Source organism: Lepidochelys kempii, chromosome 1 (assembly GCF_965140265.1).
Source record: "Lepidochelys kempii isolate rLepKem1 chromosome 1, rLepKem1.hap2, whole genome shotgun sequence".
NCBI lineage: Eukaryota > Metazoa > Chordata > Testudines > Cheloniidae > Lepidochelys > Lepidochelys kempii.
In genome coordinates this window covers 269,185,207-269,203,993 of record NC_133256.1, presented here as the reverse complement: position 1 = coordinate 269,203,993, position 18,787 = coordinate 269,185,207, and the positions used below count along the sequence as shown (strand labels likewise).

The 18,787-nt window shown below is 39.6% G+C and overlaps 1 protein-coding gene across 3 annotated transcripts in view; it reads left to right on the top strand.

The window, feature by feature from the left end:
• MRPL42 (mitochondrial ribosomal protein L42) overlaps positions 1-4,841 on the top strand; it is a 54,401-nt gene extending 49,560 nt beyond the window's left edge. For all 3 annotated transcript variants that reach the window (XM_073327546.1, XM_073327548.1, XM_073327547.1), the window contains 4 exons: positions 795-858; positions 1,987-2,071; positions 2,834-2,997; positions 4,717-4,841. In XM_073327546.1, the coding sequence (XP_073183647.1) occupies positions 795-858; positions 1,987-2,071; positions 2,834-2,997; positions 4,717-4,762 (359 nt within the window). In that variant the 3' untranslated portion in view covers positions 4,763-4,841. The remainder of the gene's footprint in view (positions 1-794; positions 859-1,986; positions 2,072-2,833; positions 2,998-4,716) is intronic.
• Positions 4,842-18,787: the final 13,946 nt, after the last annotated feature.

Genomic DNA, 18,787 nt, shown 5'->3' with positions numbered 1-18,787 from the left:
TGAGGAAGCAGGGACCAGGAATGGGGGAAGTAGAGATGGAAAAATCAGGGACTAGAAGTGTGGGGGCAGGGTAGAGACTGTCTATAAAAAACCCTAGGGTTTCAGCTCCACCTCTGCAAAAATTGCCTGGAAGGAGAAAGGCAGGTCCTGTGTTTGGGGGAACTGATTCCCAGCCAGGGCTTTGGGCAAGGGGTCAACCTCTGGGATCAGGTGAGAAGACGACGGAGGCATAGGCTGAGTAACTAGAGAGTAAAGGGCAAGGCAGCTCTATGAGCAGGGGCTGGGGAATGTAACCCCCACCTCCCCGATCCCTATTTCTGCCTCCCTCATGGTTCCTGTCATCGCTCCTGTACACACGCTTGCAACAGGCAGCAGCTTAAGATGGGACTTTCTGTAATTGAGTGCAAGTTTGGCCTACAGAAGCAACGAAGTAATGCAACCTTCTAGTATAGCAGTGTTCTTATTTCACTGTGTAAGAAACTTACTTTAGGAGTTGTGTGCTTGGCCAGTTTCATATGGTGTGGGTTTTTTGCAACTTCTTAAGAATTGTACCTGGATAACACTGGGATAGCACCCAGATACTGGGCCAGTTGCAGTTTTAGAAATATGTATTATAATAGGATTGAAATATTGGCATGATATTCCAGACACTTTCTAAATGGATTGGTTAAACTTAAACTAAATGTGCATTTCTGGTTGAGCTCACTCACGTTTGAGATAACGGAATGCAGGTGTAAAGTTATTTCTGCTGCAGTTTCATTTGTTCTCATTGGTGTTTTTTCTCATCTTTGCAGCTGGAGCAATGCATTGTACTCGCCATAAATCTACATATTCAGTTCTTCCAGAAGACTATAACTGGTACACAGTTAAATCTATTTTGACCCACTATGGACTTCATTTGACCCATAGCTTCAGGGATACATATTGGAGTAATTGCCCTACCAGCTGTTAGTCTTGCTGTTTTATTTATGCCAATTATTCCTTTTGCAAGTTTTGGATCTAGCCATTTTCTGAAGAATAGCCTTGTTTCTAGACATAAGGCTTGTGAAACTAATGTTCCAAATGTGAATCAAGGGAAAAATCAATGCAGTGTTGTCTTCCTCAATCTATAGACAAAGGGCTGTCATGCCTCTGCTGATATTCATAGGTTTGTCAAGAAGCCTGGTGAAATTAAAGAGCATGGCTGCTTTTCAGTACTTCGACAAAAGTCATGGCACTGTCATGCAGCTGCTTGGGAAAGTTGAGTAGCAACATAATCCGTTACTGGAGTTCTTTACTGGGTAGAAATCTAAAAAAGATGGGGAAGGGAGGGTAGAATAGTGTAGACCCTCTCACCTCCTAGACGCTAACAGGCTCTCCAGGGAAGATGAGACAAGCCTCATCTCTTCCAGCAAAATGAGTTTGGTGGAGCTACACATTTATCATGCTTACTAGGTAGAAGCTGACTGGTAGGGCCTCGCACTTGGTAGAAATCCCAGCTCCCTTTCCTGCCCAGTGGATTAGAGGTGCTGGACACTTCTGTAGGGCATTGGCCCTGAAATTCATTGAGAGGGGTTAGTTGCCATCGTCTTTCGTGCTTTATTTCTGGCTTCTAGGTATCTTGTAGACATTTTAAGCCTAGTTTCCAAATATTTTCAAAAAAACAAACAAGATACAAAATACAATGAGGAAACTATCTGGAAATCTTATGTACTTAACCCTGGTAGTGGGTACAATTTTCAAAGATGTCTAAGTGACTCAGGAGTCTTAAGTCCCATTGAAAGTTTGTGGTTCTTAGGCTGCTAAATCACGTAGTAAAATTTTCGAGATTGCTGTCTAAAGTTCAAAAGACAACTTGTGCACAGAAATCCCTAGACTTTCCACCGGTTTCTTGGTCAGCCAATCTGACTCATGTCTCTTCCGGAGTGCTCTCACCTGAGCAAGAGGGTGGACTTTATTGGAATACGGGGATACAACTGATCTAGATAATTTTTTCATCTTTTATAGTAAAGTGGAACTTTCCATGACATCAGATGGAAGGACAATTGTCTGCTACCATCCTTCCATTGAAATTCCATATGAGCACACACAGGTATATACAGATTGCACAACTATGTTTCCTGTTTGCTTGAAAGCACAGACAATCTTTAATTTGGCCAATAATGTTCTTTTGAGCTATCCCTTTTTTAGCTCTTACAAAGTGTCTCAGTACACTGGATAACATAGCCAGAATATTGTGATATAAATTTATAATGAATTTGGCTACTATCTAGAGGTAGTTCAAACTGTTAGTGGAAGCAGGGAAAATATACCATGAAGATGCGTGCAGTATATGAATCTGAATAGAACAGATCTGGGTTCTCCTTATGACTGCCACTCACTCCTGTGTGGTCTTGGACCAGTCAGTTCATATCTCTGTGCTATAGTTCCACAGGAGAGATTCACCTGCAGGGGATGCAAATAGATTCCCATGTAGGCATGGGAGATATAATTCTGGGAAAGAGATTCCAACCAGAGTAGGACAAGCACAGAGTGGATTGATTTAAATCAAAGCAAATCTGGCAGTCTGTGGGAGCCTAACCTGCCTCTAAAACCTTAAATTTTGAGAAATTAATTTTCTTTCCATCATTTGTGCCCTTTGTATTCTTTGCACTTACTCAGCTTGCATAAGATAAAACAGACTAGATAGACTTTTTGTTTAGAGACAGTTTCACTTTCTAATTCTTATGCACTAGTAAAATACTACAGTGATTGGATTGCGAACAGTTCAGAGAAGTGTTTAAATGTTTTAATTAGAGTTAAAGAATACTAAAAGCTTACTAAAGTAATGTGCTCATTACTGATGATTTTGTAGCCCATACCTCGACCAGATCCAGTGGATAACAAAGAAGAAACACATGATCAAGTGCTGAAATCCAGATTGGAAGTGAAGGAGCTAAAGAATAGCAAAGGTCCTACATTTGAGGAGCTCAGCAAAATGTTTTATACAACAAAACATCGCTGGTACCCTGTGGGACAGTAAGTGTCTTTTCTGAAGTATTTGTTCTTTGGGGGGTTGAAAAGAAAGAGGAATAAATAACATGGGCTAAATTCACCCCTACTGAAACTCATTAGGTACAACACAGTAATGTTAGCATCAAACTGTTAAATTTAAGTGTTATGTAAAATACTTATGTAGGGATAAATTCCTTAAGGAATTTTCACTGGAGATACTGTCTTAGAATCTCACCAAAAAGAGTATTGTATAGTAATGTCAAGGGAGATTTTTCTTCATCTGATTGATTAGATGATGATTCTGATATTCTTCGTTAATGTCTCACTATGAAACCAATTTATTATGTAAAGTACCTTTTGACCAAGAACATTAGATTCTGCCTAGTATCTCTGTTGTAGATTAGACCCGCTCTGAGCAGCGTTAGATGACATGGTGCTTACCAGTGGCAGTCTACACTAGGGCTTCCACCATGACGAACAACAGTGGAGTTACACCAATATTAGCAGTGGTGATAAGCTTGGTAATATGTCCGTAGTGTAGACAAGACCTTAGTTAGTGACCTCAGTTTTCCCACTTTGGTCAAATTATTTTCTCTTCAGAGACTTATAGCCCTTGGGAAATAAAATTCTCAGCATTCTCTACCCCCTTTTGAATACTTACCTTCTCCAGTGATAACTTTCTAGAATCCTTCACAGTAGTAATTGCTTTTAGTCTTAAGTTACTGTGAAAAACACTGGATGCTCCTTGTTTGAAAGGGCCTGTGATAGGGAAACATTGTTAGCTCTTATATTTGCAGTCTCTTAAAAAGGTAAGATTTGTGAGGAGGAAGCACTCCTGATAAAGGTACTTCCACTTTAAGCATTATCTATGTTCAGCTGTGCCAGTGGAAACAAAGCTTGTTTTAGTCTCTGTCATGAGTCCTTTCTAAAAAGTGGCTTCATAACACTTTAAGTTAGCTGAAACTAACAGAGAACTGAAGAGCTGAATTCTTCCCTGAATGATTGCAATTATATAAGAAAAAGCATGTGGGACTAGATGAGGAGGAACTGGTTGTAGAAACTTGTTCCAGTTGAAAAAACTGCTCTTTCACAATAAGCAACAAAATTTTGTTTCCTTGTATATGAAATCAGGGATATCTTCTTCTGATCTAGTGTGGTGTTAGTTTTAGTTGAAAGTGAATTTTTGAATTTTTAGTTGAATTGACTATTAAAAAGATACCAGTTAGGCCAAACTGTTTTGTTTTTTTAAAGCTTTTAGAAAGTGGGAGGGAGTCATTGGTGGACTCATCTGAGCAGATCCTGATGAAGGATCAGGTCATTTTTTTATTTTCTTGATGTTTGAGGACCCTTTTAAGCAAGGGAGAAGCTGACCATCTAGTGAAATGAATTTTATCCAAAGTGCTGTCAAGTGCATAGAGTAAATAAGCTTGGAAAACCTGAAGTTTTATTTGCCAATTGCTTTTAATAATCTTGGTGGTGGTTGTAACTAAAGTAGATACAAAATTCAGATGTGAATTTTCAAGTTGGTTGTATTGTGTACTTGTTCATGCAGCAGTAAATAGGGCAGTGTTCTTTATGTAGGTAACGCCTTGTGAACAGAAAAAAAAGTGTTGAGTAGCTCTTGTGTATCTTTTTATAGCTCTATTAATATGTAGGCTGTAGCCTACTGGTTACAAACAAATCCTGACAGGAAAATCCAAGACGACGTACCAAATTATCATCATTGCAATTTTTTTCTTCCAGGTATCACAGAAGACGCAAGAAACTCAATCCTCCTAAAGACAGATGATTACAATAATTTGTGTGTCTGCTCTGTGTCATCAACTATACTGGAAATAAACAATAAAAAGAGGAGTTTTGCTGATCAATTCTGTATTAGTGTTCTATCATTAGTCTTTTTTCCATAAATAAAACTTGATTCTAAAATTCTTGTATGGGTAGGAACAGAAGGTCAGCATGGAAAGTCCCAGCAATAGAGCTGAATGCCTCAGGCTTCCTAGAAAACTGAAATTAAATAAGTGAAACACAGATGACCTTTAAGATTGAGATGAAAAGAATATTAGGCTCCTACAGCTGTTGATAGTTTCAAGTCATGTAATTGCCTCCAGGTACCACCTTACAAGTGTCTAAAATTATCCTCTCCTACTGAAACTGGCTAGGTCTAGTTACAGCTTAGTTTCAAGGTATAATTACTCATTTTTACAGACTGCCTGGAGCTCCCAAATATAGCTATTTATAAAGCTAACATTCAGGAAGGTTAAGTCAGATACATGTGACCGTATGGTTGTAGCTGTGTGGAGGAAGGGATGTCTGCCATGGCAGGGTAGTCCCTGACGATACCAGAGCCTTCCAACCTGTCATAGGACGGCTTGGCTCTTAAGAAGCACTTCTTCTAAAGTCTCTCTAAAGTTCAGAAGATTGTGATGTTTATATCCTCCATGTCCTAGTTGAAGTTTGCCTCATGTGGGTGATATTTGTGGGTAGTCAGGACAGTAGAAAATAGGGTTTGACTACAAGCAATTTGAGCTAATAGATTAATGCTACCAAGGGCAAGCTTTAGCTGCCTTTTGGACCCTGGAAGGCTGAAAGCCTGGCAAATGCTCCATTTTATGGGAAGGGGCAGAGGACTGAAACCAGCCCCATTGAATCTGTTTAATGAAAGAAGTGACTCCTGCTGTATGGCACTAAGTATAAATACATATAAATATTTGTTAGCTGTATTTGACATTACTTCTGAACACTTCAGTGTAACTGAAGCTCTCTTCCAGGCCAAAATCTAAAAGGTCTGTATAGTGCCTAGCAAAATGGGGCGGGGGCACTTGGGGTTGCTTGCTTTTTTTAGAGTAACAGCCCTGTTAGTCTGTATTCGCAAAAAGAAAAGAAGTACTTGTGGCACCTTAGAGACTAACCAATTTATTTGAGCATAAGCTTTCGTGAGCTACAGCTCACTTCATCAGATGTATACTGTGGAAAGTACAGACGATGTTTTTATACACACAAACCATGAAAAAATGGGTGATTATAAAAACGTCTTCTGTACTTTCCACAGTATACATCCGATGAAGTGAGCTGTAGCTCACGAAGCTTATGCTCAAATAAATTGGTTAGTCTCTAAGGTGCCACAAGTACTCCTATTCTTGCTTTTTTTGTTTTTCCATGGTAGCCTCCAGCAACCATTACACAGATTCTATTCCTGTATCTCTTTGTCCTCTGGGCTTTGGAGGCCTGACCTACCTTCTCCTGGGAAGAAAATGTCATGGTTGCTGGACATTAGATGGGGACGAAGTGCAATTTGGAAAGGAAAAAACTCCTCAAACAACCAAGCACTCCACCATCTGCTCAAGTATTTTTATATTAAATTCCCTACAACAGTAGCCACCTCTCTCAGTAACATAAGGAGTTTCTTTGGATCTCTTATGCCTACTATTGTTTTAGGCACCAGTCCTGTGTTAGGCAGTGCTAGCATGGATCCTTGTGTGTCTGGAGAGATCCAAATGACTTTGGTGGAGTCAGATTAGCAGATCCTGGTGCAGGATCAGGTCATTATTATTTTCTAGAGCGGCACCTAGATGCCCCAAACTAGATCATAGCCAGATGCTGTACAGTCAGTCAGTCACAGCCCTGAAGAGCTAACAACCAAAATAGAAAGAGGGTTGGAACAAGCAGGCACAAAAAGGCCAAGGTCAAACAGGTAAATGGTAGAGCCAGGAACAGAACTGTGGTCTCTTGAGTCTGTCCATTGTCCTACCCACACAATTGCATTGCCTCTGTCATACTGCCAAATCATAGATTCCAAGGTCAAAAGCAATCATGATCATCTAGTCTCACCTCAAGTGTGTTACCTGTTCATTTTCATAGACCGTTGAGTACCACACAGGTTTAATCCTCAATTCATTTTGATCACTGTTTCTGCAAACAAGTCTTTTTTTTTGGGGGGGGGGGGTAATAATTACAAAGCATTTTATTTCCATAGGGGAGGGGGAGTGGGAAAAACTGGTCTGTCAGTCTGCCATAAGGGTTAAACATCCTCTAAAGAGCTATGTACACTAAGGAGGTTGCTGTAAATAGTAATTAATGGGATAATGAAGGTATTATTACCAAAAGAAATAGAGCACAGGTGATGTGTGAAGTTGAAAGTTCCGGTACACAAAAATTGGTAGCAAATAATTCAATTTTATTTAACCACATGACCGTGAATGGTGACTTTTGTGCGACATACAATATATACTCCTGGAAAAACTATACATAAGGTAATTCAATGTATTTAGAAGATAATCTGTAAAATTCAATTTTAAAAAAGCTTTATCCAAATCTGAATGCAAGTTGGTTTGTTGACCAAGCCCCCCCAGCTCCCCAAACAGACATTCTTGCTAGCAGAGCATGAAGTGGTCGCACTACCCCCTGCTGCTGTGCAGTCAAGATAACTGCTTTAAAATTAATTCTGAAATTGGCTGGTGACTTTTGGCAGCATATTATACTTTTTTTTTATTATCCAGCATGCCAAAAACAAAAAGCAGGCTACCACGAAAGAGGATTTGGTATGCCAGTGTAAAGAGTTATGTTGTCTGCTCCAGATATTAAATGACAATCACAAATTGAATGAGAAAGGACTTTTTTTTCCCCCCTTACCTGCCAAAATGCTTATTTCCTATGAAATACCAGTTAAAAATGCATAATATGTCTAAAGTCCATGTTCATAGCAGTTTACATTGCACAGGGATATTGTTAGTGTGTAGTTTGGAGCTGCAACTTTTGATCTTAGGACTAAACTATTGGGTGTATTGTCTTGCACACAGATTATGCCCCCAAATACTAAAGATTGTAGAGAAGGCATTGTTAAAATGGGCCTGACATAGTGGGGTTGATTCAATGCCATTAACATGGTAATACTCTGCACCTAACTTTTCTTCTGAATATATTGCCTCTACCTTTTCATGCTGTCTCTTACAAAGAAATTAATACCATGTCAAGTTTTCCCATGAGGAGTAAGTCAGTCAGTCTTGATCTTAACCTGTTCCCATTTGTTTTTTCCTTCAAATACTCAGTGATAGTGTGGTGCTGTCCTGCAAAATCCCCTGATGAGAACTGACTTGCTATGTTTGGAATTGCCTATCATCCTTCCAGTTGGCATTATTTCCTTCAGTAATTTTCCCCAAACCTATTAAGTATTCAGAGTGTCCTGAGCATTATTACTACAATGATACACTACAGAAAGCACTAATAGAGAGATGGATTGTTTAAAACTTCCATTAATCAATCACGGAGCCTAAATCTACCCCTCCTTGGCTTAATCCCAAATTTAAAAATCACTAGATTCTCTGATCAAATTGTTTTCTTTAGACTTTCCATTTCCCCCTCCCTTCTCCACCTATACTTTTATTTTATGCTGCCCCATGCCTTTCTCCATTATAACGACAGTTTGCTTTACAGAAATCTCATGTTAGAATATCATTACTTGCTACTCTTCCCCTTCTTTGCATCTTAAATTCAGTTAGTTTGTGATCAAATGTCTTCAACTAGAATTAAAAATGTCAGACGTCTTGGGGTATGTCTACATCCTTTCAGGCCACAGAGAGAGACTTGTGCTGGAAAAGCTTGGGCTAGCGCAATTAAAATAGCTGTGGGCTTCAGAGCCCACACTCTAGCCCAAACTGCAGGGTCCACACTCTTAAGGCCACTACCTCGAGCCCTGCTAGCAGAAGTCTGTCTACCTAGCCTGGGTGGCTCAGTCCCAGCTGCAGTGTAGACATATCCTTGGTGGCTAAAAATCTTCAAGATTTTAAATATCGAGATTAACAGTATTTCCTCTTCTCTCCTATTCTGTGATATTCAGACTCTAAAACACACCCTTATTATGAAGTCCCCTCTGCTTTCTTGTTTTCCTTGTATTAACCCATAGTCTTTGGTGGCATATGTAGTGTCAAAAGTATCCATTCTGCCTTTTCCCATCTGATTTTTCCAGGATATCATCCTCTACCAACATTCCAGTTGGATGCTCTAAAACCCAAATCAGTCAATGGTAGAGTTCTTTAGGATTCTCTTCCATGCTTTAAACAGCCGTGTAGAAACTAGAGGTTAGCAAGAGAGCTTTCTGGACTATTGTTTCAGCTCACTTGGACTTGTAGTTTTGAGCTTAACCATATTTTTGTTTAATTGTAGTGTCTAGGAGCCTTAGTCCTGAAGCAGGACTTCACTGTGCTAGGCACTGTACAAACACAGAACAAAAAGACTATCCCTGCCCCAAAGAGCTTACAATATAAGTACAAGAGATGACACAGGGGTACATACCCAACCGACTGGGGGAGTACAACTGGGTTTGAATGGTTTAGTTTTCACTTGAAACTAGTCACCCCGGGGCCATTTGAAGTCAGACCAGAATTACCAAAATCTCTTTTACAAATTTGGCTCTAGTGTTATGTTTGCAATAAAACCTGAAAGCAGGCACATTTCTCTGGGTTGTGAGTTTTGCTATAAGAGTTTTGTTCAGCTCTATTAGACACTTTGTGTTTTGCATGCACATTATCAGATGCTTTTTTAATGTTGCCTTTCAAACTCTGCCCCTATCTGTGGTCACTGAGAGGGTTTGGTATACTACATCCTTCTAGCTTACTGTGGCCTTCATTTATTTCTGATTTAAAGCCCTCTATGCTTGCTACCCTATGACTGGGAAAGTTTGATTTCAGTCTAATACCAAAGAAAGCTTGTACCCAGATTCATATATAATTTAAGTGGACTGAGTTCTTTATCTCCAAGTGCAAGGAAGATTGTTTCATCTTAACAAACTGTCCAAACCTCCACAAACACATCTGAGACAGCACAGCAATGCATGAGAAGAGGTTTTCATTTGCCAAACCGGGCCTTCCCTTTCCCAGGTACAAAGGATGTGATTCTGTAGATTACTAATAAAACCAGCAGAGGGCAGTCTTGTAAAAGCTCAATTAGATTAGTCTCAGAGCAGATCTAAAAGAGTTGTATACTTGAATACTGTGAAAGAAGGGATGGTGGAAGTGCATGATTTATTTTAAATAGCTTTTTCTGACGCAGACTCAGGACTTTGAAATACTTGAGAGAAGAGAACTAACCCATCCATATGTATGCAGAAAGACCGATATACCTTGCATGTTGAGGATGGAGGGGTATGAAGGTGGCTGGGGTTTGAATGGGAGTGAGGGCTCTTCTGTTGTGGGCGGAGTGGTGCTGATGGCTATTGCTAGTGTTGTTTGCTAGTTTTAGCTCATTTGTTTTTTGTAATTTATGCCAAAAGGTAGTGGAGAGCCTTTTTATACTTTTAAAAAATCAAGAGTAATCTAATAATCAACACTGTTTCTTTGGAAAATGCACTAGGTAGGCAGGAATCCGCTAGGAGATGCTCTCATTCCCTGCACTAGAGAAAAGAGGATACTCACTTGATTTCTTTGCTGCCAGGAGTAGATCTGTGGCAAGCAAGCAAGTAGCTTGAAGTGTGTAGGGGGACACATGCACAAAAGAGAGAGGCTTTGAGATGAGTAAGATCCTGGTGCAGTTTGTAATTCAGTGACCCAACCTTGGGAATGTCTCCCCCCCCCAGCATGTAGTGAGTTCAGATAAATGAATTAAATATACATTACAATAAAAGGCAAAGCAGACCTATTATCAGCCATTACTGTAAAAGACTGCCCCAACTACAGACATGGAAGACCCTCCAATTCAGCCCTCCTCCTCAGGAAGGCTTGAATTAAAGAGGTTCTGGAGGATGTTTTAAGGTGAACACATCTGGGCTTTGTTGCACCAAGGAGTTTTTACACAAGTTAAGTCCAGAAGGGCCCATTAGATCTAGTCTGAGCTCCAGTATGTCACAAGCCATTGTGTCATCCAATTATCCCTGTATTGAGCCCAATAAGAGGAGTGAAGCTCCTCTTCTGTGCCTACTTCTTCTTTCCTATCTAGTGACTCCTGAGTCCCCTTCCACTCCACCTGTTGCTGCCTCCTGTTTCCTTCTCCTATGAGCTACTAGAAAGGAAGGATGATCATTTGGCAAAGGCACTGAGACAGGAATGCAGAAGATCTAGGCTCAGTTCTTGGATTGCCATAGACTCTCTAGGAGACCTTGGGCAAGAAAGTTAATCTTTAAAAGGGAGATAGTAATATTTCCTTCCTCTTACTTTGCCTGCCTTGTTTACATAGGTTGTAAATGCTTTGGCACAGAAAATGGTCTCGTATGTTGCTTTCCTTGCCCAGTATAAGGAGGCCCTGATTTCAATTGTGAACACTAGGTTCTACTAAACTACAAATAATCACTGTTCTACCACCACATCTCAGTGATTAGATTAGCCATGATTAGAGCTGGACAGAAAACTTTTGGGTAAACAGTTTTTGTTGGGAAAAGCCTTTCATCTAAAACTGAAAATTTTCACAGAAATCCTATCAATTTGGACAATTTCCTTTGAAAAAATTTGAAATGAAAAATTGTGTGTAGGAAAAATTTTGGAGTTTCAAAAATTTCACGTTTTATTTTATGCCTTTATTTTTGTATCTTATAGCATTTATAAAATAAATTGAAAAATTTCAACATTCTGAAACATTTCCCCCCCCCGATGAAAAATTTTGGAATTTTCATTTTGCAGGAAATTTCAAAAAGTTACTTTAGTTCCTATTCAGAACTAAAAACATATTTCCAACAAAACAAACTCCAAGTTTTGACAATTCTAGTCAGGATTTTTACTATCCTAAAATAACTGTCATTTACAGTTAATCTAGGTTAAGTCCCAATTGCTTTTGAATCTTTAAGGGCCTGCTCTACTAGAGTTTTCTAATATTTTCATGCCCTTCTTAAAATTAGTATGAGATTGAGTGAGCACAAGAAAAAAGGGATCATCTTTGTCTTTCCATTGGCATTAATGGGCTTTAAAATAAAATCCTATCTCTATAGAATTTAGTATCAGAGGGGTAGCAGTGTTAGTCTGGATCTGTAAAAGCGGTAAAGAGTCCTGTGGCACTTTAAAGACTAACAGATGTATTGGAGCATAAGCTTTCGTAGGTGAATACCCACTTCTTCAGATGCATCCCCCGAAAGCTTATGCTCCAATATGTCTGTTAGTCTATAAGGTGCCACAGGACTCTTTGCCGCTTTTATAGAATTTAGATATCTTTTGTCAGTAGGCGAGTTAGAGGCCATATTTTCTACATAGAAAAGTCATTCTATTCTGAACTTAATGTATTGTCCTTTCCATTTATCAAATGGGGTGTGCTGGTGTGCATGCAGGCGGGGCTGACAAATGAGTACATTGAAAAAGGCTATATATGGCAAATAGAAACAGACATATACTGTTCTTTAATAGGTATTCTCTTCCACTTCTGTGTCTAAATCAGAACTGATTAGCTGGAACTGATCCTTAGCATTACTGTCATGCAGTAGTAGTTACTTGCACATCAGTCTTAAAACACTTTTCAATATCTAGAGGAAAATAAGGGTGGACTTGAGTAGGCTTTGCCTATATTATATGAATGGTATTTCTGTACATTTTGCAGGTTTCCATGTCTTAAAAGCCTGGAAATAGAACAGCTACCAGAAACCATTCTTGCTATTTTTCTTGGTACTTACAGTAGTATTCATATAGGAGGAAAATGCATTTCTATTTAGACCTGTGATAAGATGATCCTTCCTGCTGCTGAGTCTCATTAGCACATCATTCAGATAAAAGAATCAACAAATACAGATGTGGATGAGTCAGTGAAGTGTGTTAAGTGTCTTCACACACACACTCATCTTAAAGGATATTTAGAACTTTCTTGCTAAAGAACTTTGTACAAGATGGCTTGTTCTTCAAAGTTACTGATTTTTACCAATTCTTCGTTTTAAATTTCCCCTGTTTACTCCTAACCCTTGATCAACCCCTTAAGTCTCAAAGACAGACTACAAATAATTGGAGTTATGTTTAGTTTCATTACATTTGTTCTCCCGTCTCTCATAACATGGACATTAGTTTTCCATATCTCTCAAGCACCTGACTTGGGACCTGGGGCTCTGATACTGATTGCGGCCTCCAGGCACTTCTGAAATATAAGTAGTAACTTTCATTGACTTCTACTTTTAATACAATTTAGAGACTTAGTTCTACCTTATTTAACTATAGTATTTAGAACACTGTGCACAGTAGAAATCAAATGAAAACCGCTCGTACAACAAGCATGATGATGGGCCTGGAGGTTTGACTTCTATGCTTCTTAAACTAGTAAAAAGTGGGCCACCTGATTTTGATTTGAGGCATAGCATGATATAATTGAGATGTTATAATCACATTTTATTGTTTCTCATATAACAAGGGCGATATCACAAAGGGCCTGTAAAAAGGCACTCACCTCTTGAAGCTTCCAAGCAACTGGATGAGGAATCACAGTCCTTTTCTTGCCTTCACTGACCCTTGCAGGCTGCTGACTGATCTTGGCAGATCTTCAGTGGTTTGGCCCTCCAGTCAAGTCACAAAATCTAGTCTGGGATATTAAACAGTCCAGCAAATAAGTCTCTTTGCCCTTACTAGGGTCTTCAGCCAAGCTCTGGGCCCTTTAAATTCAGCCCTTTGTTTGGGCTCCCAAGTCAGCCCTGCCCCCTTTTTGAGTTTGACACTTTACCTGTGGCCAGTAGGTTCCAACCCAGGAACCCTATACACAACAGCCACATACTGCCCAAATCCAAACAACTGTTGCTATTGGGCCCTTTTATCTCCAGCCCCATCTCAGGACCAACATCCTCAGGTTCTTCTCCCACTGCAATCTTAGTGGGAGTTCAGCCAACCATAACCTCTTCTTGTTAAGCTCCTTGGGCCAAAGAGGAGCTCTCTTCTTCACTCTTCTGGTCCCAGTCAGGAACTAATGGGCTAAGGCCCTACATCTCCTTTTATCTGAGCCTGCTGGCCATTGATTTGCTGTTTGTAGCCCTTGGAGGACCAAGGCTTTCTAGCTTCAAAGATGGCTGCCCTGGTGAGGCCTCTCTAGGTAGGCCTGGAAGACCTACCTTTGCTGCTCTTCTCCTCCCATCTTGCCGCTTCCTGGGGCAGGGTGTGGCAGAAGGGGCCATAAAGGCCTGTTACACCCTGTCACAGAGGCATATCACCAGTCTGACTGCAAATTGGTCCTGTTTACAGTATTAGTCTATATATGTGTATAACTTGTGTTATGATTAAGAATAAGCTATAATTGAAGCAATTATACCTCCTCTATTACTCACAACCTTAATGCTGAACATGTGTTCTCAAGAGAGAGACACACAAGATGGCAATAAGAGGTGCACCAATGTTTGTGGGAAGAAGCATGGTTGTGTTGTGACATACCCAGGATACAATGGACTGATGAACAGCTGTGTCACCTCAGCTCTCTAACCTGGGGTGCCTTTTAAACCGCTTCTCTGTGAGAGCTACCACTCCTGCTCTGCTCTCACACAGCCTCCAGCCTGTACGTTACTCCTAGTTATAGTGTAGGAGTGCTGCAGCCAGCCACTCTTGAATCTCACTACAGAGCAACACCAGCAAACTCCCAGTTGCAGACTTTCCCCAGAAATGTATGTCTTATACTGCCCAGCTCTGTCTTGGACAATACAAGTGCATATAAAGTCCATCATTTTATTAATAAAAATGATATGCACAAATCCTGTTATCCCAAACACTTCCATTCATACACACTGGTTTAGATAAAATAAAACAAGTTGACTTATATTCACTTAAAATCTATCCTTTTGTAGTTAATAAAGAGGCATAAAAGTCAGAATTGATTACAAGAAAAATAAAAGTAAAATGCAACTAATGCCTAACTTAAACTAGACATATTTTATCAGGACAATATTGACCAGTGAGTTATGAGTTTCAAATGATACCTCACAAGGCATTCTTGTACGAAGATTGTCATAATAGCGTACAAGGGATAAATACAGGGGTTCAGACCACAAGTGTCTTATGGTTTCTTTTCATTTGCATATGAAGCTATTGTGACAGCAATGCAACAGAGGAAATAAAAATGGTGTAAGGTGTCATTGTAGTAACAAGATGGGAATATATTATGAAATAATGGTCAGAGTTAAGGTTGCATAAGTGCAAAAGTCAATACAATCTTGACTTTTTATTCTATTTTAATTTGGAGGGATTTCCAAGCTGGTAGGTTTTTGTTTGTTTTTTAAATATATCAATATTGATAGCTTGTCATGTACATGTTCTCTTTAGGACCTCATGTCCCACCCCCCACAAAGATGCTATCCTTTCCTGTGTTCCCTGTACCACCAAATCCCCCCAACAGCTGGAATTATCCCCAAGCACCCACATCTGCACAGCACAACACCTTAACATACTTCACCTCCTAACTCTGGTTCTCATCACAGGACTCTCAAATCCCTTACCACATTTAGCTTTCAAATATATTCCCTGCTACCATGCCTGTCTCACTGGCTCCCCAAGGTCACTGTGAAGAGTGATGCTGGTCAGACAGGCTGGCAGTGTCAGAGAATAGAAGTAGCTAGCAGAACTTGACTGTTCTGTCAGCTAGTTTTTGTGAAGATGAAATATGGGGAATAATTGTTTTTGTGTTGACATTTTACATTTTTAAATGGCCTTGTCCTTGAGCTATTATAAAAGAGAGAGAGAGAGAGCCCCAGAAATGTGAGCCTCTCAAGAAAAATTTCAAATGGAGCTCATTTTCATAAGTTACTCTGACAAAGTTAGAAAATATTGTGGAAAATTCCGTGGAACCATGAAAAGTTAGTGATAGATTTGTAAACTACATTTAGTTATTTACATGTGAAGTAGAAGGATTGTAAATACTGTTTCTAAGTACAAATCTCAGTACTTTAACTATGAAACCAATAAAGAATGTTCATTTTATTCACTCTCTCACACTTATTTCCTACTCATACTATATATATATATATATATATATATATATATAGCTAAATAGCTGGGTGTGAACTTTCATCCAACAGTTATCATTTTTAAAATAATTCTAATCTCTATTATATCTGTTAAAGAAATGGCTAGGAATCTTATTTTGGAATGGTCAGACATAGGAATTGCCATACTGGATCAGACCCATGGTCAGACCCAGCCAGTATGACCCAAGGCCAGCACCAGCTGGTAGTATAAAAACCCTGCAGTAGGCAGTTATGGGGTAATCTGCCCACAGGCAAAGTTTTCTTCAATTAGTTAGAGATTGCTTTATGCCCTGCAAGTTGTACTGTAGTACTAAATGGCAAAGAGATTGAGGGATAATAGAAGGAGGGATGAATCCCAGCTTCCTCAATGTCACCAGAAGTCTTGCCTTAACCAGAAATAACAGCAGCATAGGAAATGATGATATCCCAAAACTGATGTTCTGACCTAAACCTTTGCCCTTCAGGTTCTGTCCTAATCTCTTTCTACTCCTGATCCCCAACAGGAAGACTCTCCTCACTTAGGAAGGGAAAACAGGATTGGATGGATGGATGGATGGAACTCCTAAACCAGTGACTGATAAGTATCACTATCTCTAGAAATTATAAAGACGCCCAACTAAATGCATGAAAAAAGCTAGAACATAAACACAGTGAGATATTTTAAAATATGTGCAGAGGTTTGTTAAAATAGATACTTGTAAATCTAAATAATCCCATATGAATAATTGGAGATGGGCCTGGCCCAAGCCATTATGACCTCCCCAAGGGCCCTATGGAGGGAAACCAATAGGATTTGGTGTATAGCCCAGAACCACAAAACCAGACTGACCTATAGTGCCATCCCTACCAATGAAAAAGAACTGCAGCTAAAATAATGAATAAAAGAGCTAATATGCAAAAGCAGAAAGCTGTTTTAAAATCCTATGACCCCACCCAAGGCCCACCTTTTTTAGGGAAGGAAGCCAATAGGATTTAGTTCAGGAGCCAGATCCTTTAAACCAATAATTTACATGTAGTGCCAACCCTAGCAATCATAAAGAGCTTCAACTAAAAGTATGAGAAAAGATAAAATGTAAGAAGAAAGATGTGCATATGTACAAAGGAAAAAATACAGAAAAATAAATCTAAATGTTAACTAAAATGCCCCAGTGTGTGTTCACACAGAATAATTGAAGAGAAACAAGCACTGAAAATACAAAACTACATTCTTAGTTGTGGCTGCCCACTGACAAATGAAAAAGAAAACTGCAGACATCTGTTGAGGCAAGGTATGTGGGAGGGCATGCAAGGTCATGTGCCCCCCACCTGCTGCTTGGCTTTTTCTGATCATGCTTGCACAGACTGAACATGCTCAGTAATACTGCTGAAGACAGCTACCCTCACTCTGCCTCCCCACCCACACAAGCAGGAGGCATGGGTCATATGACTGCTGCTTAAACTGTCCCAAACTCCTGAGAAAAGTTTCTTGAAGGGGCAATTGATTTCACTCTTGTAACTTCTCAGAGGGGCTTTATCAGTGATCATCAGGTAGCAGTTTTCCATTATAACCCAGACACCTGTTAAAACTAGTTTTTATAAGGCACAGAGAAAAAGTATTGCTTTCTGAATCACTGGTAGCAAGGGTGCCCAGGTTACCTTCCTATCACACCCTGGTCCCAATTCCCCCTCTCCTTTTCCCCATGTTTTACACCCAGCTTTGATAACATTAATGTAGATAAACCCCAAAGTATGCAGACACACTCATATTTGTTTTTTCAAAATAATTGTATAGTAAAAACACAAACATCCTACTTTAAAAGAAATTAACAGTAAATACCGAATGTATATTTCTATCAGAGAGAGACATTATTCAACTTGTGAGTAAAGAGATGGGTTGAGTAAATTAATGCACACTTTGCTTAAACTATTCTTGGTAAAAGGATTTGATAACATTTTTGCTTGTTCTTATCACAAAGTATCTCCATTCTGCTAACAAACTAACTCTTTCAGAATGGACATTTTAGTATTTGTAAGACTGTAAACACAAACAAAAGGCTTTCTGTAAGATTCAGCTCATCAAATGCTTTAGCAGTGAATATTTTGCTTATGTAGCAAATGACATTCAGAAAACAAAAAGCATGAATCTCTTTTGCATAGGTCTACACTGCAGGTGAAGGTATGATTGTAGACAGAACTGTGCCAGGGTTAATCTAGCCAGCACAGGTAACAATAGTAGTGTAGACATGGTAGCGCATTCTAGCAATCTGAGTTTAAGCAGTCCAGGGAGCCTGCATTGTATACTCAGTTGCTTGCTAGCCTGTGATAAAGCCTGTGTCACCCTGCCTACTATTGTTATCTATGCTGCTAAATTAAAGCTAGCATGAGGTCCGCCTACCCTTGCTACAATCACAGTTTCACTTGCAGTTTACACATAAGGGGTTGATGCTTATTATTTTCTGTTTGTAGTTTGCTACATGAGCAAAATATTTACAGCTAAAGCAGGTAAGATAAGCTGAATCTTGCTACAATCACACCCTTGCACTGTAGACATAGCCTAAGGGTGTGCAATCCAAGGTGTGACTGCAACAGGGGTAGGCAGGCCTGCCTAGCTTGCCTAAAAATAGCAGTGTAGAGGTGGCAGCCTGGGCTTCAGCAAAGATCTGCAGCCATATTCCAGGAGGGTTTGTACAGCCCACACCACATCTACAGTGCTATGTTTAGCAGTGCTAGCATAGGTAAAACTAGCACAAGTATGTCTACTGAGGTGTGGTCACATCTTGGATTGCGCTATACACATCCCCCCAGATACAAACACATACACACTGCTGCAAACTAAACATACGTCATGGCTGATAGTTAACTAGTTTAAAATGAAAACAAATTGCTCACATCACTGATCTTCAGAAAAAGCTGCCTTGCTTTCTTTCTCACTTCTTCTAGTTTGTC